At 40.0% G+C, this 27,850-nt stretch overlaps 1 protein-coding gene across 4 annotated transcripts in view; it reads left to right on the top strand.

Moving 5' to 3' along the window:
• Positions 1–27,850, top strand: part of GRM1 (glutamate metabotropic receptor 1) — a 180,490-nt gene that overhangs the window by 33,217 nt on the left and 119,423 nt on the right. For all 4 annotated transcript variants that reach the window (XM_063308947.1, XM_063308956.1, XM_063308974.1 and 1 more), the window contains exon 2: positions 18,364–18,613. In XM_063308947.1, the coding sequence (XP_063165017.1) occupies positions 18,364–18,613 (250 nt within the window). The remainder of the gene's footprint in view (positions 1–18,363; positions 18,614–27,850) is intronic.

Below are 27,850 nucleotides of genomic sequence, written 5' to 3'. Positions count from 1 at the left end.
GGGAATTTTATATGACATTTTTCTTTGCAGGAAAAACAAGTGTTGGTTAAACAGAAAGACTGACTTAATAGAGTAACAGTGTGCCATTGTAACAGTGTAACTTGTAACAGTGTGCCATCACCCAGTTTACTGGGCTCTCAGGTCAGGTTTTGAGTAATTCTGGAAATGCATTGTATCTTGCATACAGATGTTATGACTTACATTTATGTACTGAAATGGAACAGACCATGGGCAAGACGTTACTTTCTCAACTGCCTAAGGAGGGTCTTGATCCAGATGTAGAAACTTATGTATGACTTGTGGCAAGTGAAGAGGGAGGGTTTTTTCTTTCTCTCAAAACACAAGGGCCTTCTAAGAAGGCTGATTAGAAGAAGCTTAAGGACAGGTCAAAGGAAGGCTTTCTTTTCCAGGGCATAATTAGCTTGTGGAATTCATTGCTGCATAACATGAGGTAGCCATGAACTTGGATGGCTTTAAGAAGAAACTGGAATATTTGTGGAGATCAGATCTATCAAGGGCTATTTTTCTTGAAGACTCATTGTTGCTTCTTGGTTGGGGTCTCCAAATACCAGCTGCAAGAGAACAGGAAGTGGGGCATGGCTTCATCTCCTGCCTGTGAGCACTTAGAGGCATCCAATTGGTCCCTGGGAGAAGCAAAATAGTAGCCTAAGATACTTTTTTATCTGATCCAGTAGAATCACTGTTCTTATGTCCTGCCTTTCAAATATAATCAGATGGTTCCTTTTTTTTCAGGCAGGTAAAATGAATCAATTAAAATATATTCCAAATAATTATTTTAATGCTTCATGTTTTCCTACATGTGTCTGCTTGTTGAGCCATTAGCTTCTATAGACCCAAAAAAAAAGGAAATAAACTTTAGTGAAGAAGAAAGGAATGACATCGAAGAACACTGTGCTCTCAATTCCTTCACAACTTTAGAAAGCCTCAGATAGAACCGTTTGTGCATTAAGATGACCCAATTGTATCACAGAGTGCTCCTTATAAAAGCTGAACCCTCTCTGGGGTAGAGCTGAGCTCATGGTGAATACATGGAGCCAATCATCTGGGCAACAGCGCAGAAATGGTTTGCCATAGTTTACTCCAGGTAGTTTTTTTCAACTTTCCAGGCTAGTCTGCAGCCGCAGAATTCCCAGGCAGCCTCCCATGCAAGGACTAGCCAGGTTTGACCTTATACGAGCCCAGACAAGATCAGCCAGGTGCTGTTACCAGCTGATTAAAAAAAAAACCTGCCACAACTGCCCATTATTGTGTTGAGATCTGATTCCCACGTGGGAAAATCCCACATGGGAAAAAAGAGAGCTCTTTAAGTGAGCTTTCTGTCAGATGGCCCTTCACCAAATACAGTTTGCCCTTTCTTTTCTGACAAACTTTGGCCAGTGAAGCCAATCCGTGGAGGACACAAGGACCACATGATTTGAACCATTGATTGTGGGACTTGATTTTCTTTCCTGCCAGAGGCTTCCATAGGGAAGGCAAATAACAAAGGGAGCATTGTACTGTTGTAACACAAGCTCTACCCCTTTTGTACGCACATCGTACGACACATGTACAAACGGGGTAGGACTTGCATCACGTTGGCATGATGCTGCTTTTGTCATTTTGATGAAAGCATTAGTTCCTGTGAAAGCCTCTGCTAACCACAGTATTGAGGAACACACATTTTTTACCCTAACAGACTGCAGTCGAGGTAGTTAACGTTTGTTTTTGTTTAGTTAATTGTGTTTGGCCTAACTACAGGAAATGTATGATGTTTGGCCTAGAAACATTTTGTGCATCTGAAAGATTCATTATCTTTTCACTCTGTGTTTCTTGCATCTTGTCACAAGGTATTACATTATTTCATGCCAAGAGGCTTTATAGCAATGCCATACTAGAATGTGGGGTTTGTTTTTGTTTCGGGGGGCGAGGGAGGGAAAAATATACCAGATTTTACAGGCATATTTATAGCAACTGTGAATGGCTCGGAAAATTGACACTGAAGTTTCTGACTGATCATCCCATACTAATTTTAAAAAAACAAATCTGCCCTAAACATTGCATGTATTTTCTCCTATCCTACGCAGTTTTGTTTGCAATTTGTTTTTGCAAACAATTTTGCCTGAAAGAATGCATTTTGTACATTCTTTTGGTGAATATGTGCTTTTCCTATATGGATTGGCAAATAGTTTTGTGAAATTCGGAGAAGTAGAAATGTGTAAAGTTAACCTTTTATAGAAGTTCTCATTCATTGGACTAAATGAATTTCCATGGCCTGATAACACTCATTTCATGTAGGAATATCATAAAGGCTGTGCAGAGTCTTCCAAAGAGGTTCTTTGGGACATATGAGCGTATGTAGCAAGCCCAACTTTTCCAACTGTTAATGCAGCTGCAACTTTTTCGAGGCACTTCTCCTAGAGAACCGAAGTGACTGCAATGAACTCAGGCAAAAAACAGTCTGTAGTCACTTCCAAAACAGCCACATCAGCCTAAAAAGATGCAGTTGCTTTAATGGTTTGAAAAAAAATTCTTTACCTACCTAGAAACTGTGCAGCGTGGCAGCTGAGTCTTTCCATTAGCATTGGCAGTGAGATGGCAGCCAGGTCACTGCCATATATGGAATGTGGGGTAGACAGACCACTCTTTCCTCCAATGCTTTACTCAGGGATGTCCACAGAGTATGGTCAAAAATGTCAAGATGGCGACCACAACAGTAGGATTAAAGCTGTGACTCTTTTTTAAAGCTGGGGTTTTGATCACACCATCATGGGCACCATGTTGAGGACACCCCTGCCTTTCCTGCTACTTCCCAGATGCCTTTGTCTTAGGCTGCTGCTTCACTTGGCCCAAATAATAGGTCTGGCCCTTGAAGAAGCCTCAGCCTTTCCTCCCCACTCCATTTTCAGGATCACAAGAGAAGAGAGCAGTTTCAGTATAACAGATAAACAGGTTAGCTCTGGGATTGCTCTAAATCTGCTCTTAAGAGGGTTGGTGTTGCTCAGTCTGAGCTGAGAACTATTTTGCTTTTATGACTTAGAGATGAAAACCAGGAAAAGTCTTTTGATTGTTAAGCTGTTCCACAGGCGATTCTCCCTTGTTTCACATGCAGACACAAATGCTGGAAGATTAGCATTTGGCTGAGTTCTCTGAGCTTCAGCATCAGTGGGTGGGAGATGTTCCAGACAAGGTTTAGCTAGAGCCTCTCCTGGCTCTCCACAAATGTAGAGTTTATCAGTATTGATGTTTTAGCAGATGAAATCAGTACAGGGGTAAAATAAGAAAAGAAAAAGCAAGGAAAGGCAATACTTTGCTAAACAGATTTGCCAGTTGTCTTTAAAATGAAACCTCTTTCAGTCGTAATATTCCTCTTTAGAGAACAACAAGAGTATTAGATGATACTAATAGCCTCCCTGAACCGAAACTGATATTTGTGCAGACTCTTTCTCACATTGCTAAGGCAATTAACCAATTAATTTAAAACCAAACACAAACACTAGGTATTCATGTTTAACAAAATGACAATTCCCCAAGCAACCAAGGGAACATTTTGGCTGCAGCCTTGTATACACTTATGTGCATTGTGACATCTGCTGGAAGTCCATAAGAGAGATCTTGGCATCTCAACACACATTTGGTCATTTGATCCCCTTTGTGACCTCCTCCCCTGCCCATATATGCCCCATGGATCTCTTAAGTATGGCTAACTGAAAAACCTTCTTCCCATTTTGTGGCTGTATTTATCCAAGGTTTCCTAACTGGGGTTTGAAATGGGTTACTGAGCCAACTCTACCAGCTACAGACTGAAGGGCTTTCCTTAGAAAACAGTTTGTTTCCTTTCACACCTTCACTCTTTTTGTACTCCAAATTCTCAAAAATAGTTTGAAGCCAAACTATGGTTACCTTCCTCACTCCCTCTCTGGGAACAAAAAACAAAAAATGTTAAGCAATCACAACTGCATCCCCAGCTTCATTTGGGGATTAAAGAAAGTACCTGATCCTACTTCACAAAAGAGGGGAATAAAACCAGTTGGTATTAGCCTGCCCTACACCCATCTATGTCATTTTGTTGTGTGTGGTTTTTTTGTCTGCTTACATGAAAAACAATTTGACCAGTTGAGTTGCAAAGCCATAAAGCTACCTTCCCCTGTGAATGACCTGTTAGGGGTCCAAAGCCTCGGAGCTGGGAACTGGGTGCCAACCTAGCCAAGCTTTATAACTGCCATGGGGAGGGTGAGGAGGTGTCTATCTTTCCTTTCTCCTTAGGAAGAAAACTATTCTGGACCAAAACCGGTGCGCAGTCTGAAAGCATGCTTGATGTTATTTCTTTCTTATAGGTCAACATTCTGGGTCAATGAACACATAAGGCACTGAACCACAAATCAGCCAACCATATTTCAGCTTAGCATTGTATGTGAACCCAGCCCATTAAGTTCACTAGTTTAGAAAATTGGTTGATTGGAAGAATAGTTCATTAAGCAGAAGGATACACATTGGGTGAATATGGCCTTTTGTCTTCGTCCAGCTCCCAGATCATTACCTAATCATATACTCATTCCCACAGAATGCTGTTTGATAGCTCCTTCCAAGCCATGCTGACTATAATGAGTACATTTATTTGGATAGAAGTAAGGTCAATGTCCTTTGACTCCTGGGGACTTCATGCCCATTCCCATGCCATTTTCTTGGCAACAGTATGTAGTAGTTTGCCACTGTCTTCTTCTAGGATGCCTTTTCAACTTCCCAGGCTAACTTCTTGTTCTGTTTTTTTCCTGGTGGTCTTCCATCTAAGTACTACCCAGATTCAACCCTGATGTTTCTTGAGATCAATCAAGGTCAGCCAAATGCTAGAGCTTATTTATTTCCTAATTATATGGATATAGTAAGACTAGCATGTTTCATTTTTAGTCATTTGTATAGCTTCAAATGGAATTCTGGGGTTTTGGTCTCAAATTAATCTGGAGAATATCAAGTTGGAGGAGGCTGGCTGAGGAGAAGCCATATGATTTTGCGACAAGTTCTGCAGAAACTGAGAGATGTTAACTGCATCCCCTTTGTCTATAAAATCACTTTATCAAAAAGAGAAAAAAGCCTATCCTCAATAAAGCCATGTTGATTGCTAATAATCAGCTACTTTTTGTCTACAAGCTAGCAAAGTAGCTGTTTTATTATTTGCTCTGCTATCTTTAAGGTAAAGTAATCAGGTTAACTTGTCTATAATTCTTTAAGAATTCGTTCTTATTTATAAATAGATGTATTTGCCTCTTTTTTTATATATATGTTTCAGAACTGGACCTGGACTTAACTATTAATTAGAACAACTTATGAAAAGATACCAGCATTGACAATTATGAGGATTATCTAACTAGCTTCTGAATGATCTTGCACTCCCTCCTCCCTTATAATTTTTGTCCCCTCCCAGTGCTGGGTTTAGACTTGGTCAGGCCCTAAGCTATATAAAGCTTGGAGGCTCCTGGTTAAAAAGTTACACCAGAAGGTCTCACAGGTGTGTACCAAAACAGGACCTTGGGTCACCACAAAAAAATTGAAAACATATATATGCCTTTTAATTATTTAATAGCAAGGTATTTTAGGTGGAAAATACACATTACTTTCAGATGAATGCATTTACGATTACATATTTGTCAATTGGCTGGCTTGATCTCTCTCCTAAATTATAATATAGTACACCCTGGAAACAATACTTAAATGGAATTTTCAAAATAATTTTAAGATACCTTAATATATATACAAAATGCTGACAAAGTAAGTAATCAGGATCCCTTTTATTAATATAAATAATAATAAACTTGTTTGCAAAATCAGAAAAGTGATATTCTGAAATTTTGTGCGGCTGTGTGGATTGTGAGGCCCTAAGCTATAGCTTGTTTAGCTTACGCCTAAATTGGGCACTGCCCTCCCCACTTCATATTCTTTGTTGCATTGCCTTTCATGACCCCATTTGTATGGTGTATGTATATTCTCATGAGGGTTTTTTTCTCCCTGGATTCTCATTGTGACCTTGATCTGAATTGGAAGAAATCTCATGGGCCTGCAGGCTGATGTTAATTTAGCTTATTCTGTTGAGGGCTGGGGTGGGCTGGGAATCTGTTTGGGTCAAGCTGTTTTAGAGTTTAGAATCTGATTTGCTGGAACTTTGATGAGCAGACTTTATGAAATTAACTGGCTCCACCTGGGCAACCTGCCATCAGCTTTTGAAGGACAAGGTGAGAGTGCAGATTGGATTAGAGATCTGCACAGTTTTTTTGTTTTTTGTTAAACTAGAACAAGAGCATTGGCTTTTGCTGCCAATAGGTATGATAAGAGATTTGGACAATGACATCATAAACAGTCTGGAGGACAGCCCTACTGACAGCCCATTGATTTTAATTTGTTCAAGGATTAGTTGGAATGCTCTTTTGTTGCCTTGCTCATTTCTTCTATTTTTGTCAGACTTTGTAAATGTCTCAGGTCAGTTTGCTTTGTTGGGAAAGATGGAAATTAGTCTCAATTAGTTCATTTGTTTAGGTTGCTTGCTCTGCAGGTCCTGTGATCTAGCTTCCTTGATGAAGGATGGCCCTCTCTGCCCAGCACTTACAAATTATTTGGGCTAAAGTCCCAATCTTCCCCAATGTCTTATCCAATGTCTGTGGATAATGGAAATAGTAGTACAACACATCTGGATGACATCAGGTTGGGGAAGGCCAGAATGGATACAGTAGGCAAACTTTTGGTCTCATCTAACCTGTCATTTTCAAAGCTTGCTGCTCCTAAATCAACATTTTCCCATTTGTAGAAACAACTGTCAGTCAACAAATCTTGGTTAAGTAATTATTCCAAAGAAATTTTCAGGAATATTTAAATTACTAATTTCCAATGCATTTCAACATTAAAATTATTTTTCCATGTAATGCAGTTTAGTAATCAAGTCACAAATGAAGATATAAAGCTTAATTAAAATACCCAATTTTAAAAAATTAACATTAATCTGCTAATCCATCTTAAAAAACTGAACTAATACCAGTGTAACGTAAGGTTGATTCTGAAGATATGTATAAAAGTTGTGGCATTTTACCTGTTCTCTCTATGTAAAGTTATAGTGAAACTGCTTCTTGATTTATTTCGATAATCTAATTTAAAAGCAAGGACTTCATCTTTTTTTAAGGCTAGCATCAGAAACTATACAACAACAACAATAATCTAATTACTATTTGATTATATTTACTGAAAGGTTAGTATGAGATAATTGGGATCAAAATGACTTTTAACAATGGAAGATTCAGTTCCAAACATAGCTACCTACAGTATACAGTCATAGCCAGGAAATATTCATCTCCTCAGACTAATACTTGGAAGAAAATATTCCGAGTGAGGAAGACTTTTAATGTAACAGATTGAAATTAACTGATATTTTATTATTGTTATTTTGGATGGTATTGCACTTCAGAATGTGTTTTCAAAAAGGCCACTATCCTTTACTTCTCCAACTTCTCTGAGCTTCCAAAAGGTAGAAGACAGAGCATTAATTTTACTCAAATGAGGGGGAAATATCCAGGCTTCCCTTGACGGCTTCCAGTAATCCTTTTTGTTAAAAAAAGCCTGGTTTCCAAATTAATTAAGGTTTGCCCTTGACATACTGCTTTCAATGATGCCCAAATTAATGTACATATTTAGCAAGTGATGTTGCCCAATTTTAGAATTTAAGGAGTTGGATTTGGAAAGGAACTCTAGACTGGTTCAGCAATAGCATTTTTCTATCCTACATAATAAGGTTTTCACATTTGCTGAAGGAGAAATAATGGCAGGGTAAGATTTTAATGGTTAATCCCATAATTGATTGGCGGACTAAATGAATGATTGATCCCCACAAAAGAGGTTATTTGTTTGCTTATATGGGATGGATATTCTGCATCTGATAAGATGAATAGAGATTTTACTATTATAAAATAGAATGTTATAGTTTTTTCCATTTCTGATCAAAGTTATTTAAGAATCATAGATATGTGTAACATTTTATTGTTTAAAAATTAAAGTTTAACTTAATTTAGATTAAATTAATAGTTTGAATTAAAAGTTCATCCAAACAGCCTCTGTTTCTATTTTACACATACACCATCCCCTCCCTGTTCATATTTTCTTGACTGAAATCACTTTGTGAGAGAAAATACAATCTACTCTTGCTGATGAATCACAGCAGCAAGAGTACCTGTGGTGAAGTTTAACAAATTATTTGCAAGTGCTCAGATCGTAGAAATGTCAGATCCTTTCATCTCTAATGCAGCAGTGCTTATCATGATCTTTGGCCAAACTACTGCAAATGACTGGATTTTCCTTTGTTTATTTATTTATTTATTTATGAGAAATTATATCCACAGGAGGGTTTTTGCTATAATCTATTTTGTTGAGTTGTTCAAATTCTGCTATACCGGAGAAATGTAAGCGTACTCTGAAGAGTGTACAAGTGCATGTTTTGAATGGATTGAGCCATTTTATTATAATTCATTATAATTTTGACTGTGGGAGTTTTGATTCCTCACAAATGGCAAGAAGATGCTATTAGCTTTTGCCACAAATTCTTAATGCAATTAATGCAAATGTGAAATGTAGTTTCAGAGACAGATGTACATCCAGACTTCCCCGAACTGGTGCCTTCCAGGTGTTTGTTGCTTGGGGATGAGGGGAGTTAAAATCTAAAGATCATCGGGTTAGGAAGACTACACATCCTGTTATCATGAAGAGGCCTGGTGGACCAGGCCAAATGTGCATCTGATGCAGCATGCTATGGCCAAATAAACATGCCAGAAAAGCTCACAAGCAGGTGTGTTTGTACGTGTGTGTGAATGCCTTCAAATCAGAGCATGAGGGTGATTGCATCTGGATTCTTGGCAAATTGCCACTTAAGGTATGGTGTCACTAGCAGCCACTGGCTCCTCCATGAATGTGTTCGGTTCCCTTTCCACCCATCTATATTGGTAGCTCCCACCACATCAGATGGCAATATATCCCATAATTTAACTGTGGGTTAAATACGTTTTAATCAGTCCTGATTGTCTCTGCATTCTATTTTCAATAGGTCAGCCCATGTTATAATGTTATGAGAGATGCCTTTCTGTCCACATTTTCCACACTATATCCAATGTTACTATTTATTTATGTATTGCTAGATGCACATCCTGCTTTTTCATATGGGAGCTCAATGCATAGTGTACACAGTGCTCTTTCACCCATTTTATCCCCACAGCAACAACCCAGTGAGGTGAGTTGGGCTGAGATAGGGTGAGTAGCCCCAAAGTCTCCTAGTAGCTTTCTCATTTTCTCTTTCTTCTTTATTAGCTAAAAAAAAGCTCCAAATGATGTTGTTTTCCTTTGTCCTTTTTTCAGCTCTATAATATACTTTCTTAGATACAGTGATGAGAGCTGTACACAATTACATCACAGATTTATACAAGAGCATTACTATACTGGCAGCAGCTTTATTTTCAGTCTCCTGCCCTAATTATTTACAGCATGGAACTGGCTTGTTTTACAGCAGACACACAGTGAGTTGACATTTTTATTAAGCAGTCCAATCCCTTTGTTGGTCAGCCACTGCTTGTTCACAACCTATTGATAGAGATAATTTGAATTGCTTTCTTCAATGTGCATCATTCTGAAGGTGCTTAAATTGAACCGCAAATGTGATGGGAAGGTTTGAAAGCAATCTATCTACCCAATTTGGAGAGATCCTTTTGAAGCTCTTCACAACCCCTCTTGATTTTCCTATCATAAATCATTCTGAGGCTGTATCATTTCATTTATGGAACCAATATCCTTATTCCTATCTAACTTTTCTCTGGATTTTGTGATATTTTCTATAGCCAATCAGAAGCAAGGGTAGGACAAAATAACCAATATTCTGAACAGAGAGTTTCTGGCCTTCTCTAAAGCAGAGATCTTGTGGCTGTGCAGTTATAGGACTTGTTTATAAGGCTAAGACCATTCTTTATATCCTCTCTCAGTAATGACAAGTGTTGTCATTACCATTGGAATGGGATGTTGCAGGTGGCACAGACATGACTAGTTTACTTCTCCTTTACATTGTTAAAGAGCATAGTGTGAAAACCTCAATGGATCAACACCGTGATGGATGGTAGAGGTCAATAACTATGGGCCTGTCTGGGGGATGACCATCTCATATGGAATATGGTGACCTGGAATATAAGAAGGGTAAAGAGAATGAAATGAAATGAAATGAGTGTCTGTGAAACTAAAGAAAGAAGGGGAGTATAATAGATCTGAATGAAGGTGATCTAATCTTTTGGAGTGGAATCTATGGGGACGTGAGGGAGTGTGGGTTTAATTCTGAATGAATTAATGTCAGAAAGTTTGATCTGAGTTTGTCATCCAGCGATAGTTGCATGATACACTTCAGTAAATGGTGATAAATCATGATTGTGTCTGGAGGAATACTGCACAACATTCTAAATCAGTGCTTCCCAAACTTTTTCCTTCATTACCCAAAGCTGATTATCAGAAAGTCCTTTTTACCCAATGTAGGTAAAACTTTTTTTAAAGTCAATTTAAATGTCCCTGTTGTGATTGGGTAATGGGTTCATGTGTCGTTACCCAAAGAAAAACCACTTTTACCCAGTTTGGGGTAATTTACCCAAGTTTGAGAAGCACTGTTCTAAATAAATGCAACCCAGAAAGGGGCGGGAACTATTCTGTTAGACCGTATGAATAGTTGGGTGTGAATGAAATGAGAGAGTACATAAATTGGGCCATTCACAAGCCCAAGTATAAATGAGAATAATGACTACTGAGTAGAGTCAGTACAGTCTTCCCTTAATGTTTTCATAGCTCATAACCTACATGGTCTAAGAACCTGGATATCCTTGGGACTGCCTATCCCCAGTGGCTTCTGCTGATCCAATAAGATTTGGGACAGTAAACTGTCTCTGGCTCCCTCCTCTTAGAGAATGTAATCTTCAGGGATTGCAGATGAGCCAGTTGTGGTGCCCTATATTGGAACATCATTCCCCCCAAGATTAGATTGGATCTTAAACTGTTGTCTCAGAAAGCCATTAAAACTTGGCTATTCCATAGAGTTTGGGTAGAGGCTTTACTCTGGGTGAGTATCCTCCTTAGTTTGAGAACATGTTTTGAGTTTGGTCAAGTCCTCTGGAGTAAAGGTTTATTGTAATTGTTTATTATATATTTTTGTTTTGTAATTTGAGTTCCTATGAATTACTGTTTTTAATTTTAATTTTCATACTGTGGAGGGGGTATGTAAGCCACTCAAGGTCTTTCCTGATTGGAGTAGTATATTTCTTAACCCAAAAAGGAGTAGTATGATGGGTCTGTTTCTCTGCCTGAATTGGGGTGGAACATCAGGCAGAGATTCCAAGTCTCACTCACTGCTACTCATCCCAAACTTGGTAGGTTTTGATCTGGTATGCTTTCTGTACATTCATTTACCTGCATATTAAAGTAGTACAATCTATTTGTTGCATCAGATGTTTTAGTATTTTAATTCAGCCTGATTTTGTAAAGTGGGTATTAGATCTGGACAGAAAAACTCCAGCAAAGAACTAGGTGATTTATCAGCCATCTGGATGTTTGCAGCCCAGATCTGGAAGCCAAGGGCTGTGGATGCCTTGCATATTATTTGGAACAAGTTATTTTGATTTTGGACAAGCATCTATCTATTCTTTATTGAAGCAGCCCCTCTTTTCAGGCTTTTGTGCAACCTGGAAAAAAGTACAGCTGTTTTAAGAATCAGCTTGACTTTAATGACTGATTTCTTAAACAGCCATACATTTTTATAGGCTCATGGGGTGATCTGAAAAAAGAGAGGCTGCAGTGCTATGGTCATTTCTTCATGAAGTCCAAGGCACCAGTCATCCTTTATTCCTGTCCATAAACTCACAAACTGCTACTGCACATGTGACTCCAAGGTGAGGGGGAATAAAAGGGAGCAAGTGATATCATGTGTTATGATCTTACTGTGCAAATGATGTAAAATATATACTTTATGTCATTTGCATCATGCCACGATGTGACTGATGCGAATTACAATATTTGTGGCATCTGTCCACAAATAATAGCAGGTGATGTCATTGAGGCTTCTGACAGAAGCCTATACACTTGCACATGATTGGAGATGATTGTCCCTGCGTTGCCACACTTTTTATAATGCTCTTAGTCTCCTTTGAGAAGGCTGTCATTTCCTACCCTATTTTTGTTTGTTTTTTCTCCCAAATTAGGGAGAAAAAATATGTTGATATCTACCACCCATTTCTGCTTCAGTTCACTCCCCCAGTTAGTCATGGAGATGGAACAAGGTTGTCATAGAGTATCTAGAAAGATGCCTTTCACAAGGCTTTTATGAGATTTAGTCTTAATCTCAGGATAGGTTAACTCCATGGTCAGCAGTTCCCATGATAAGACTGATTGGCAAAATTAGTTTAGCCTTTCAAGTCTGGGTAGGTTTAGAGCTATATCTAATCCCTTGAGTGTGGCTACCAGACCTGGGTTTCAAAAATCCAATGATTAATAGACTGCAGGGTAGAGATGCAAAAGCTTCTCCTTGCTGCCATCTAAAGAATGCCCAGAGTTTTGCAACTCATGTCAATGGACTGGGTCAATTTATTCTCTTTTGATATTTCTGTGACACCCTAACACTTCACTGACTCAGTTAAACAGTTTGTAGAACAGGACCATTGAGTGATTCAAGGTTCATGCAGTATTGTAGTACTATGGCATATTGCATTGCCAATAAAGCAGCAACAATGGTAGCTCTTTAAGGACAATAACAGGCCAAATAATTTTTCGGAGCCAAAATTAGAGAACTATCCAGGAGTTCCTTTATTTGTTGTTTGGTACATGAGCATCTTCGCTGGACTTGTAGCTTCACTCTCTAACTACAATCCCAAAGGTTTTCAGCAGGAACTTCCATTGTTGAAACATAAAGGACTTGGAGGAATGCTGCTCATCAAACCTCAAGTGCCAAATATCTTCAATTCTTGCTTAGGAGTTGCTATCTTAATATGATGTTCAGTGTGGTCCTCTATAAGGGGACCTGCTACCATAGTATCAGATCATCTCACCTTACCAGATACATTAATGAATATATCTTTACAATTGCCATATAAGGCAGGGAAGCTTTAATTTGTACCTAATGCATTAAAGAAAATGACATAGAACAACACTGGTTAAAGGGGCTTGAAATCCTAAAGACAAGAGTAATTAAAGCCAAGAGCCCAAAGATCTTACCTCAGAACAATCATCGCAAAAAGCAAAGTGCCCCACACTGCAGATCAGGATGCAGTGAAATTAACATTTAAAACAATCCTGATGGCCCATACCTATACTGTTCCTTTGTGCCAGTCACTCTCTCTCTTAGCCCAACCCACTTCTCAGGGTTGTTGTTGCAGGGAAAATAGGCAGCAGGATTATTAGGTGTGTTTGCCACCTTCAGCTGACCAAATATAAATAAAAAAGGTGGGAAAATAATAATAATAATAATAATAATAATAATAATAATAATAATAATATCATTATCATCATCCTAGGTCCTTGGGAACGACTTGCTAGGTGGATAAAAATGCCAAATCCAGTCTAAACATCTGGCTGACTGTGTGACCAACCATAATACTCTAATAATATACTCTGATTTCTCTTCAGGTCATATAAATCTTTTACTTTATAAGTATTTCTCTTGTAGCATTAATAAACTCTGCCTAATGGTTATATTTTGCCCACTAGATGGTGCTCATATGGATTTGTATGAATAACATTCAAACACAGTTTGGCAAACCAATCCAATCCCTGCTTTAGTTGCTGGGCAAAAATAAATGCCTTTTTCCTAGCAAACCAAGCACTGGAAATCTACATTTGTTCAACAGCATCACTGTGTGGTACTTACTATCAGCAGGTCACTGTAGGTGCAAAAGCCAAAAAGCTGGAGGCATAGGTTCCCTGGGGCTCACTGCCATTTTGGTGCTTATGCCATGTTAGATCCCATACACACTAGACCGTATGATCAATCAAGAGACAGACCACATATATTTATCTGTGCTTCTTTATTCTGTTGTTATGGCCACACCAATGGCCATTAGACAATGTCCACAGACAGTAATTTATTCTACAATCAGAATTAAGATTCATTTAGGGCCAACTGTATGGCCACACCTAGCTTGTTTTGGCTGATCTCCAAAAACCTGGCAGACCTGGAACTGGTTTGTTGGTTGGTTTGTGTTTTGGTAGTTCTTTGTGATGGCATCTGAAAGATGTTGTCTCTTAAGTTGGTAGGAAAGGGGTGAGATTTGGTGGTTTCAGGAAGGGAGGGCTGCAAAAATGAAGACCACTGGGAAAAGTGGGGGAGGATTGAATTCACTGAGCCATATACTGTAACGAGCCATTGACATTCAGAGTGGTTGGAAGGCCTGGTGGCACCTTACTATTGAAGGAGAACAAGCAGAATAAAGTGAATGAACATTGAAGAAGGGCAGAGGAGAACTGGCAGAGGTAACCGAAAGACTCAGAAGTATCAGAGAAGTCACTGAGTTGGATGGAATGGGATTTGGATTAGTGGAGGAAAAGAAGGATAATGTAAAGCTGAGCAAGAAGAGACAGAAAAGGATGCACCACCATCCAGGACAGTAACATGATACCATAAGTAACAAAAAGTAAGGCAACAAGCTAACCCACTGGAAGAAGGGTCAGCAGAGGGAGACACAGAAATGGAAGGTGCTGGATTTCCATTAGTTAAGTCAGTGCTGGTTGTGCTTGCTCAAGGTGGAGACTGTGCAGAGGTGGGCAGATTAGGTAGCCAGGAACTGCCTGAGAAGGTTGAACTACTGGGCCTGGGCTACTAGCAGTTGATGAAAGTGGCCAAAACAACATGGGATTACATGTTCCAGCAGCAGTCACTGGTCCTGCTGGGAAGACCAGGTGACTGCTAAGGCCTGGGGCTACAAGTAGACTATCAGGGATTTCCTCTGTTGGAGGGGCACCACTCATCATATTGAGAGAACTGGGTGAGAGGTGGACTGAGTTTGTTGGCCCCACCTGGAGTGAGAAAACTGGGGGAGGGGGGAATTAATCCACCCTAGGTTGGTTTGAGCAGGAATGGGCGGTGGGAGTGGGTTACCAGATTGGAAGGAAGAATGGCAAAAAGTAGGCAAGAAGTGGAAGAAGTGTGCAGAAAGTAAATGTACGTTGGGCTGGTTGAAGTTCCTTTGCCAGTCTACCAGTGCTCCTTGGCTAGTTGAGAAGCAAGTGCGGGATGGACGAGGGGGCAGTGGGTTGGGTATAGGCATCATTATTTGGTGCGGGTTGTCAGCTGTGGAGGAGAGGGTGAAGGGGGCTTGGAAGGATTTGCAGGAGTAGAGAGAGATGACAAGAACATTTTGATGGAGGTGGAAAGGGGCCTTGTTTACAGCAATCCACTCTTTTTTGAAAACTAGACAAATTTTCCCCAGGCTGCTGTGAAGCAGTGGGACAACAGTTTGCCAATAATATCACCCCAATTCACTTAAGTCTTGACTCTCTTTGGGTAGAATCTAAGAAAAAGACTGGATGACATACTGTGATGTTATTTGGGGTTTGTTTTCCCTTGTTTATTCTAAGGAAGTGGATAAAGTGCTGGCACTGGGAAACAACTCGTTACTGTTGCTAAGGAAACAATACAGTTATACTCCTGAAATCTCAAGGAGTCAGTTTTAGCACAAGGGATTCTCCACTTTTAAAGACCCATTTAGTTGGATGGGGAAAAGTTATTGGATTATGGGCACAGAATGGTGGAGTAGCTACCTTTGTTTAGAGTTTTTGGAGTGGAAGTGCCAGAATTCCTCTTCTTGGAAGGACCAGTGCTCCTGACTGGGTCGGGCTACTTAAGTAGTAGAGCAAAGAAGAGAGAGTTAAGAACAAAGGCCAGATGATGCAGCTGACTGAAAAAATAGTCTTGGTACCAATCTAACCCTAACCCTGAAGGTATTTCGCCTACACCTTCCCAGAGCCACTGGGAGTCAGGCAGCATATAAATATTATTATTATTATTATTATTATTATTATTATTATTATTATTATTATTATTATTATTGGGAAAAGCTGGTGCCTCTCTGTTGTCCTTAGAGGCATTCTGTATATTCTACTGGTTCAGGTTTTGAATGATTAGATATACTTCTGAAGTTCAGTTGCAGCCCTCTTTCTTATATTCCACTTTAGAAGTAGAATCCAGCAGTGTAGCTGTTCCTAATTTGCTTTTTGTATAGTTTTGTATTGGCCAGTGTGGCATTAGTGGCTAGAGGAGTGCATAGTAGCCAGGAGAGACATAATTTTTTTAAGAAAAAGAGGCAGGGTTGGGTGGCCAAGGGTTAGAGTACCAATAGAAGTGAAGGGTTAGAGTATATGGGGTGATAATGTAATAGTATCATTTATTTATTTTTAAAATTTATAAGGCCACCCAACTCAAACAATGTGACTCTAGATCTAGTAAGCATAAAAAGCAAACAATAAATAAGAAAAATAAGAAAAAGACCCCCCACAATATAACAACAGGCAAACACAACTTATAAATGCAAAATATAAAATGGCAACCAAGCAGATAACGAGACAACCATCAGCTGGCCCCTAATGCCTGGGGGAAGAGCCAGGTCAGAGCCAGGTCTTAACGGCTTTGTGAAAGGAGAGAAGAGTTGGGGACCTGTCCTATATTGGGGTGGATCGTTCCAGAAAACAAGGGCAAGCACAGAAAAGGTATGCTTCCTAGGTCTCATAAGATGGTAAGATTTGAAAGAAGGAGACCGGAGCATATCCTCCCTGTGGGAGTGTGTAGGGGAGTAGGGCCTGGATTACCAGATATGTGTGGGAGGACTTGAAGGCTTTTAAGAAGGTACTGCTATTAAGTTGTGATAAGGATGATGCACTATTCTGTATTGTTCTGATTATTCTGAAATCATTTGGAAATCAAACCATCTCCTCCTCAGTTTGCCACAGAATCCAGTGGAATGGTTGCTGGAAACAGCAAGGGCCTTAAACATGAATTTCGGGGTACATATCTCACTGAGGTCATGGGCTGGGCAGCCTGAGCTACTGGGTCAGCTTTATTCTGGGAGACCCGGGTTCAGATCCTCAGTTGTGAATTTTGCAGGGTGAAAATTGGGGCTTGTTGCTCTGTCTCAGTCTGTCTGTTAGCTGCAGGCACAGTGCTTGAATGAACGTTGATAGGTAAGTAGCGGGGAGAAGGGAAACAGGTGCCTCCCCTAAGCTGTGTGCATGTATAGAAACATGAGGAATCATGTTACTACAGCTAGGAGTGCTAAAACTCTTCTGACAAAGGTTCTGGGTATTTCAGGGGAGGATACTTTCCATGTGGTATCACTTTCTTCCCCTTTGTACTCTTAAGTGACCGACAAGCATACAGTGAGCCCATGCTTGGGAAAAAAAGAGGAAGAAAATCTCATTAACTATACTGTTGCTTTTGTGTTTTATTTATAACTCAATGCCAAAATGACATCACCCATTCTGTAAAGCCCTACAGAAAGTGTAAGAATTGCTTTTGCTCTGATTAATTTCACACCAAAAGAAACCAAGGAGAGGCAATTTCCCAAAACAAAGGCTTCTGAAGGTGCCTGAAGGATTGCCAAACAAAGCTGAAAAGCACAGCTGAGCAACTTGCAAGTTTCAAACCAGGTGGAACAATATCTTGAATAATGCTCTGTTGCAACAGCAATTGTGAAGAAAGAGACAAACGGTGCCTCTTGGAATCCTGGCGCTCTTTGTTCACACTGCACTGGGTATTCCTAGTGCCCTAATAGCTGGCAGCCCATTGATTTCTGTCTCCACAGAATTAACAAGGCCCCAGAGTAAGTGAAAACCCGGCTTTTGGTTAACCTTCATGTTGCTCTTCTCTCTTCCTCCCAAATATTGCTTTCAGGGTCCTTTGCTTTCAACAGAAAGCTAGCCTCTCCTGTCAAGTGTGCTGGAAATTCCAGAGTCTCCAACTAAGTAAAGACAAAGTAACTGCAGTGCTAACTGGGCAGTGGGGGAGGGAGCCTTCTTCCTCATGTTTTCCTCCCTTGCTTTCCAGTCATTGCCCTTACAGTGGGTGAAATAATTTAAGCAATTCAGCCTCTGTGATCCATCTGAGATGGAAACTGATAGTGTCCGGCCAAGAAGATTTAGACTAGAAAGTGGTGCTCCCCTAGGTCACAAATAACCAATATTGAATGAATTATTTGGGGGACTTAATTGTTTTAATCAGCTAAGGTTTATGCAATGGGTGGAACTGACACATCCTGAGTTATTTTGAAGCCTCTCAGGTGCTGCTGGTGCCCCACTGCCTTGGAAATAATAATGACAACCCGTTTCCCTTTTATTTAGGAAACTATGGAGAGAGTGGCATGGAAGCTTTCAAGGAACTGGCTGCTCAGGAAGGCCTTTGTATTGCTCATTCAGACAAGATCTACAGCAATGCAGGAGAAAAAAGCTTTGAGAAGCTGTTACAGAAGCTCCGGGACAGGTTGCCAAAGGCCAAAGTTGTGGTTTGTTTCTGCGAAGGGATGACAGTCAGGGGAATCCTCATGGCTATGAGACGCTTGGGAGTACGTAGAGAGCTTCTCCTGATTGGGAGGTAAGTCAAGTTCCTTTTCTTGCTGTTATATCAGGAGGAGGAGGAGGAGGAGGAGGAGAAAATGTCTTCCTTGGGTCAAACCACTGTGCTTGTTACTGCTATAAATACAGGGTTCAGAACTGAGAACTCTGTTGGAGAACAAAAATCACAACTAGGCTTATTTTCCATTTTTCGTATCCACACACTTCGCGTTATTTTTAAAAGACAATTTCCATTTCACTTTCCGCCCAAAACAGCAGAGCAAATTTTAAAACCAGCCAATGTTCTCTGGACAGGTTGTATAAATGAACAAAATGTGTCAAGTTGAGCACTAAAGATGGATTATATACATGCCTCCTGGTAAAAGGAAGCATCATGAGCTAATCAATACAGTACTACTTTGTACAGGATCTTTTTTTTTTTTAATTAGTCTATGATATGTTGTGGATTTATAGAGGAGTACAGAGTTGACCTTGGAGAGAATATGTGGCAACCATTGATACAACATGAGCTTAGTCTGGAAAAACAAAGTGGGAGAAAGAAACTAAAGATTGCCCCACCTTGATTCTCTTTGGTATAAGAGGGAGAGAAGGCAGAACACTTTCAGGCTTTCAAGAATCTGTTATTTTACCCTATATTAATAAAGTAGAGTTCTAGTATTTCTTGTGGTGTCCACTTCCTGACTTGGCCTAGCTTGAAGGTCTGACAGGTTTTGAATACCAGTTCTTCTTGCTTTGCATATCTCCCTGCCAGAAAGATGTCCAAATGTTTCATTTTCAATGCCTTATTGTGCTTCATTTCTCACTTTTATCGAGACTTAGAGCCCTTTTGTGGGAAATACAAAAGCACAAAAATCAAAAATCTCCCTCCTCCACTAGAAATTTCCAGCTCTGCATCCTTGATGTTATCCTATCCACTTTGCATCATTGTCCATGCATTGTGGATCTCATCTTTCCCAAAATTACTATATCCCACCAGAAGGCAGGCAGGCAGGCAGGCAGGCAGGCAGGCGACTTGTGATAGCTGACTATCAAAAGGTTAGTCATGCTTGATGTAAAATAATTCCCAAGGACCTTGCTGAGGAAGAGAAAGAAGCTTGACCTTGTAAGAGACAGTGATGAGGCTGGGAAAGGAATGGGAGAGAGGGCAGATATAAACAGTCAAGAGGGAAGGCCTAGTCAGTTGATACCTTATCTCATAAATGGCAACTTAGTGCAGGTTTAGAGTTATGCAATGTTATCACCTTAAGTCAACTTTCTATACATGATGCTGGGGAATTCCTTTTGCAGTGTCCAAAAGTTGGTATTCACCCCAGGCTAGCATTACAGATGCCTTACTGAAATCTGGGCAATTCTTCATTCATTGAATTTGCCAGCTTGTGTGGGGCTTGATAACCCCATTGGATTACATGTCTCTGTTCCCTCCAAAATAAATAAAACTAATATTTTCAGTTGAAAATGCAGCCTTTTCATTACTTCATCCAATAACACTGAAAAAGTGTGTCATAATTAGAGAGCCATCTATATGAAAATACCACAAGAGCAAAAAAGTTTCCTAGAGAATGGAAAATTATGCACATACAAAATGAAAACATGTTGATATTTCCGGCATGCAGTTAATCTTGAAAATTTGAGTAATTTTATTTGAATGAAACTGGCAACTTGAAAAATTTTTGAATAATATTTATACAGGAAAACTCCAAACATGTATGAGAAAAATCATACATATCTCTTAGTACATGGAAAGCTCCATTTTTGCATTTCTCCTTTTTAGCTAAGTTAGAGTTGAGAAAGGCTTTCAGTCAAGTACACAGAGGATTCTTGTTTTCAGGCAAAGGCAGATATTATCAGTAATTGTTTTAGGTGATTCCACAGGTGATAGGTTCAGGCAAGACAATCATATTGCTAGTGATCAAAAATATCATGAATCTGGCAATCTGCCCCAATGGTAGGACTTGTTAAACTTATGTCTTTTAAACATCATCAACAGATCCTGTTCCTTCTCTTCTGGCTGCCTGAGGGATTCAACTTGTCACTGTTTCAATTTACTGTTTCTTATGGACCCAGATGAGGAACACTGTAGTCAGGAGTTATAGACTGAGCTGTCAAAAAGGGACTGGTAGTGAGAGGAAGCTTATTATATTTCTGTTTCAGCAGGTACAAATACCATGAAGCCTGTCAAAATAAGGGAAGAAATTTTGAGTAAATACTTTCTTCCTCCAGGACATTTAATTCATAAACCTAGTAGCGGATGCCATGAAGATAATTCTCCCCTTCCCTGAACAAATGCAAAAACAGCTGAATTATGTAAATCTATTTGTCTATCCCTCCTTCCTATCTATGAATGGTTCAGATATCTGGATGGACACCCAATGTGCCTTCAAAAAATGATCCTTTTCCTCCCAGATTGGGAACTATGGACGGAAAGGAAGTGTGTAGTGTTGCGACTGTTGTGGCTTTCCAATGACTGCTTTGGGGGAGGGAAATTAAAGAATTGCTGAAGAATTCTTCTACAGTTCAATGATTTTTATAAGCTTTCTCTTCCTTGTATATTAAAAACATGCTGCTGGATATTATGGGACCAGGGAGGGTGTATGATAGTTCATTTTAAAAAGCTACCTATATAAGCTTCAGTTTCTGCATCTATTTTTCCTCACATCTTTCATCTACCCTTGTCCTATGCCACCTTGTGTCACTTTATGTGACATAGGTGTCAACAGAGGAGAGCATTAAAAGAGGAGGCTTCATCTGTTTTTAATTCGACATAAATCTCCATCTCTCCTTTTGAAGTTTACAGATCCATGCCTACAGATATAGCTGTAACAATCTCATTTTCACAACTATAGTGAGATGATTAAAAAAAAAAAAAACCATATACAGCTTGGAAGAAGGAAATGCAAATTTCTCTCACCCACCTGCCCACCCACCCAATATCTTTCTGAAATTTTACAAGTTTCTTAGTGTCACCTCTATGCTGTAGACTCAGGCAGGAGCTGTCATGTAAGGCTTAAACTGCTTTCCTGTTTGACAAACAGAAAGAAGTCACAAAATCTGAGAAATAAACATATTAAAAAGTCAAATTATGATGTCATTTTTCACACCGGCAAAATCTGTTTTTTTAAATAACTGAAAAAGAGACTATTTGGACTGATCCTAATAAAGCCCCTTTCTTGTTTTTCTAAAAAAGAAACTGAATTGATATGAAGACAGATAATAATGGCATTTCTGATGTCCTTCAACTGTGGGGATGAGCTGAGGTCCTTCATAGAAGAACCAGTTAAATATCTAGTGACAGCCTCTCTCTCTCATATTCATTTGTTTGACAATATTAATTGCCTCCCCCAATCCTGACAGACTGTTGGAGAACAACAAGGCCAATATAGTATTATCTAAAAAGTATGAATACAGTGACAATAAAAAGAACCATATAATTACCAAAGCCCCAAATCAACTGAGACCTGAAAACATGTTAGAGTAATATGGGTGACTAGTTTACCACATATGAACCTCATGAAGAAGGGAGTCTTTCAACAAGTACATATAAAAACAACTATAGAAAAGTTCAGTCTAACAATACCAAGAGCTGTGAGGAAATATTCATACTGCTATAGGAAATTAATTTAAGCTCTTTTTCTGCTAATCACCCACCAACTAAAACATTCAGGCAGAGCTTCCCACTTCAGGATTTAGGTGTGAGTGCTATCGACCTTTGTTGACTATCAATTAATCCAGTTCTGCACACAGGAACAATACAAATCAGTTTTATTAGGGTTATACTGATTACCAAAAAGGATTAGGCTATGCTTTTATGTTCAGTGCAGGATAACACTTGCATTTCTTTCAGACAGTCAAAGACTGAAGATGCATAGACAAGACACATTGGTCTGACACCTTCAGCCACAGTCTGTAGACCAAGGGAGACAAAACTCTACCTAAGATGTAAACCTAAGTTTTATACCTTCTTAATAATATCATAACCTCATCCCCAAAATTTTTAAGATCTCATAATTGTGCAGGGATAGCAGAAAAAATTATAAAAGTAGAAAACCCTCAACATGTTCAGAGTTATGTCAGTTGGAATGATTTACCAGGAAGTTGAACAAAGGAGAAATTAAAAATGGCACAAACTGGTAAGATGTGGGACCACTTGATCCCAGATGTCACTTGATTTGGAAATGATGGCTGTGCCAGAAAGTCTGTTTGTGTAATTACAGTAGTGTACCAACTACAACTCTTTCTGAGCTGACTGGACATAGCAACAATCATCCATATCTTGGTTGCAACCCATCTTGACTCCTGTGCTGCACTGTTACCCTTGAAAAGTGTCCAAAAATTGCCATTGGTGTAAGATGGGTGGCTAGGCTGGTGCCAGGTACAGGGATCATATAATTCCTATTATGAAGTCCTCCTTTGACTACCGATTGCCTCCTGGGTACAATACAGAATGCAGGTATTGATCTCTAAACTTCTTCAATCTTTTTTCCTGGGAAACTGAACCACAGTAAGCTTGTTCTTCTTCAGTAGGTTGCTTGTAGCATAATAGACCGCTTTACTACAGTTTGTATTATTTTTCCCTGTTGTTCTCATATTGATTTTCTGTCTTCTCCATGTAAATTCATGTCTTATTTGTCCATCTTCTTAGTTCTATACAGTATCTATTACTAATTCTTAACTTACACTTCTATTTATTGCTCTAGCTTGACTTAACTTATGCTATATTCTTGTTTTTCTGTATTCTTCTGCTGGTGCTTTGAATTCCCTTCCTCTCCACCCTCCGCCAGCCCTCACAAAGGCCCTTGTTAATTGCTTGCAGGTGCTGTGCTTTTCTTTGGCTTTCTGTTGCTGGGTGGAGGGGGTGGGTTAGCAGCCTCCATTTCTGGTCTGCTGCTCTTCTGCCTTGCTTCTTCAGGCCATGTGTGGGATCTTTAGTCTTCCCAGTAGTCCCTGCCAGCTGTCCCTGCACTCCAAGTTTTGCCTCTTCTTCAGGCTTATGAAACACTTGCCAGCACTCTGGACTAAGACTTGCCAGTGCTCTGGACTTCCCTTTTCTAGATGTTGCTGTGGCAGCTTCTGAGGTCCTCAAGGACTCTGCCCTTCTCCCACTGGAGAGCTGTCCCACTGGCCCTCCTCCTCCAGAGACTCTCCAGCCAAAGGCATCCCCATCCAACCATGCCACTGAGACTTCAGTTGCTGTTGGCAGTCTCTGGGCTTCTCCCAGCCCTTAGCAGAGTTCTCCAACCACCTCCTGTCCTTCGTATGCCACACCTTCTTCACCCTCGTGCCCACATCACAGGGCTCTTCACACTGCCGCTTTACCCTCAGCTGTGCACTTCACACTTTACATGTGGCTACCCCTTAATAATAATAAGCAGCATCCCCCCAAAGGGTCAGACATGACTCAGTGCTTGCACAGGGGACCTTTCACCTTTTCACATTCACCCCTTAATAAAGGGTCAGATTTAGGGTTGCCTTTTAGCAGGAAGGAGGAGACACAGATGTTTTCCTTTTGCTCTGCATTTCCTTCCTTCCCCGTGTCTCTACTGTCTCAGGACTTGGGAAGTTGGCAAAAGCACATTTCTTTCACCAAGATTTGAACTGTTCATTTATCTCATTTTAATTTATTTCACTTTAATGTTTGACTGTTATTTATATTTTAATTGTATTAATGTTGCTGTATAATGCAACTGCTCCAAGCAAAGAGAGAAGGGCAGGATATATATCCAATAATTACAATTAATTGATTAATTGAAGCATGTATGAAATAGGACAACAACAACAACAACAACATACAGCTGGAACAAGAGCAGTAAAGTTAAAATACCAGTCAATGGCCTAAGCACTTAAAATCAAATAGCAGGCCCTAAATCAATTTCAAAAATGGGTTTTCAGAAACCTTGGGATTCTCCAAATGCCTGGTGTGTAGGGTTATCCAAAGAGGCTGTTTCCCACGGTTTGAATATGCCTCATGTATTGTTCACTGAAAACACGTCCTTAGAACAGAGGCTCCATCTTCTAGACCACCTGCTCTTGAACGAAGCTGAAGCTGATACAAACTTCCCAGTATGAAAGCAGCATTTTCCTTGGGAAAACAGAAGAAGACCTATCTGGACAATTGATGGCCCACAGAGGAGAGGCAAGAGTTGATACAGTCTGAGGTGGTGATTTGTTCAACTACAATTAGTTTGGTATATCTGTTGTCCCTTCAGTCTGGCCTTTGGGCTTAGTGTTTCGACAGCCAGGTTCGTTATTTTCTTTTTTAAATGGGTTGATTTATCAGTGGACTTAGAGTATGCAATGCCTGAAATTGACTAGTCTCTCCATGGCTTAATGCATGTATTGTTTGTTTGTTTGTTTTATGGCTGCCCATCTCATCTAAGAAACTCTGGGCAGCTCACAACAGTAGTTGAAATGTAACCGAAAGGATTCAGCTCCTGTGCTTCTCTAGCCTGTATCATGGAGGATTCCCTTCCCAGGGGTCCCTTTTCTCCGGGAAGCCCTGGGTCTTCAATTCCTTTCTTCCCTGAATGTTCTTTTAAGAAGTTCGCTCCATTGTAGAATGCAAACTGGTACAGATATGTCTTCAACACATAGCCACATTCCTACCCCCCCCCCCCGCAACACACACATACCCCTTTTGGTTGATCAGAGCTATACTAATGCTGTGATGGGACACAGTTGTTATAAGGATTTCACAAACTCCAGCTTTTCAACAATACTGATCTAGTGTCTGCATATTGGTTGCAGAAATTCAGATGACTACTAAATGGCTGACAACCTTGATGAAGGAATGCCAGAACTTTTAAAGAGAAAGTAAACAACAACTTAGTCCTGGGAAAGGCGGAAGCATGAGAAAGAAACTCAAAATAACCCTACCTTGACTCTGTTTAATATAAGAGGACACAGAGGGATACTCTGACAGACTTCCAAGATTCTGTTATTATACCTACAACAGTAAAGTAGCATTCATAAAATCCTTGTTTGTTGACCAGGCCTACCTGGAAGGGCTAACAGCGGCAGCCAAGAAAGACAACAATTCTAACTCTTTGCTGCCACCCAGTGGTCATCCAGTTGACAAATCAATTGGTTTGGAAAAATGATATGGATATGTGCGCCACTTGTAGATGTTCAGTATGTCAATTGGTGGTGGCTTCTTCTGCGGTTGATGACATTCAAATTTCAGCCAAGAAAAACTGTCAATCACTGCCCTTACAGTGTCATGCAAAGGAGCTGTATGAACAGCATGGCCTGTTCCAGATGCATTTAACAGGCATGCTATTGGGGCAGCACTATTTATGCTAACGTGGTTTCTTCTTGGCTCCAGAGCAGGAGGAAATCATGGCAAAATGGCTGTATAGATGAGCTTTATGACCATTACAGGTTTATAAATAGAGTTAATAGGGGCCATTGGCATAGAAAGGACAACCTCCCAGGTAGCACTTAAAATTCATGTTAAAAGATCCCCAGATTTGCTATAACTTCATAAAGTGATTATATAAAGGTGTCCATGGTCATGCATATAACTTCGATATAACTGTCAAAAGTATACAACACTGTTTTTTAGAACTGTAGTCAGTGGCCCATATATTCATGATGAAAACAAAGAGATGGTTCAAGCTTTTGCCAGAGCAGAGGCACATTCAGAGGTATTTGTTTCAGTCTCTTGGGCAACACAATGCAGTTGTACAGGGGCTTAAGGAGCCACATTGCTGGTGGGGGCGGGGGTGGCCTTGGCATTCATTTCACTGAACTGTTTATCATTCATGGCCACAGTGACCGGAATGCCGCTCCTGAATTTTTAATTCAGAAGTGTGACATATATAAGATTGGTGGCAATACAGGAAATAGTACATTATAATGGGATGCAGGTGGTCTTCATCTGGGAATGGATTTTGTGTCTCTCATCCAGAAATGGCAGCAAGGCCCATCATAACTGTATTTGATTTGTAGTGATAGAAGCATGCAAACTGCTGCATTAGCCCAGGAGTTCACAGGCTGTTTCTCTGCCTCTCTCTCTCTCTGGACTATGTGAAGCACATTACGAAGCATCCCTCTGAAACCACTGCTGAGACAGCAACTCTTCTCAAGACCAGCATGGTTACTTTGAGGCTCCTCCCTCCCTCCCTCCTCTGCCTCCAATGCGTGCATTTGTTTGTTGCCTGGAAAGCAAATGGTTCATTAAAACCTATGGGGCATTCATGTGGGTAATACTACATGGTTTCTTTATTTCAGTTTGGTAGCTGAGCTTCCGCCTTATACCCGGCACTGCAATCCTGAGTGGAACAAGGAAAAAGCCAGACTAATTTAGGCTGGTAATTGCATGGTCCAGTAGCATTTCTTATTGGTCGGGTGATACTGACACTTTTAGTTTCCAGTGAGTGCCAATGAGTGCCATTCGTTGTGATGGTTCTGCAGGGTGTTTGTATGTGTGGAGTCCAGGGGTTGGGGAGAGAATGTTATATTTTTTCTCCATTGATAGAGCTTCAGAATCATAAAAACATAGAATGGAAAGGTCCCTAGAGATAATCTAGCCCAACCTGCTGCCCAGCACAGAAATCTCTTACTATTGCATCTCTGACAAAGGGCCATCCAGTCTCTGTTTACACACTCCAATAAAAGAAGTCTACCATCTCCTGAGAAAATCTAATCCACGGTTGAACTACTGTTAGAACATTTTTCCTGACCTCCAGCTGAAACCTACTTATAATTTAAATCCACTGTTTCTTGTCTTATTTTCTGAAAAATTTCTGCCCTTTTACTTGGTCTCCCTTCAGATACTTCAAGACACCTATCGTGTGTCTCTGCAAATCTGACACTCAGAAGTGCACCTAGATTCTTGTGTTTGTTCTGACTAGGTTCCTACCTGAAGAGTCTTAGATGCAAATGATCATTGAATTCCCTAGTGTTTATACACATATACACACACACACGAAAAAATTGTGTGTGTGTGTGTGTGTGTATGTATATGTCTGTGTATGTGTGTGTGTGTGTGTGTGTACACCCACACCCACACACCCCTATTGAGGACACAAGTTCATCCAAACTCCATAAATCTACCCAAAGTATTCCTATTTCACATCCAGTGCTGATGTTAATTTAAAACAGAACACCTATAGTTCAAAAATAAATGTGTTGAGATGAACAAATAACGAATGAATTCTACTCATTAGTGCAATTACAATGAATATAAAATGAGCTCAAAATGTCTTGAAGGGTTCAAACTGAATTCACAAAAATCTTGCCACCTTAAATTGCAATGTCT

This window comes from Candoia aspera, chromosome 1 (genome assembly GCF_035149785.1).
Source record: "Candoia aspera isolate rCanAsp1 chromosome 1, rCanAsp1.hap2, whole genome shotgun sequence".
NCBI classification, from domain to species: Eukaryota; Metazoa; Chordata; class Lepidosauria; order Squamata; family Boidae; genus Candoia; species Candoia aspera.
The sequence above is the reverse complement of the archived record's forward strand: the minus strand, read 5'-3'. Positions and strand labels throughout refer to the sequence as shown.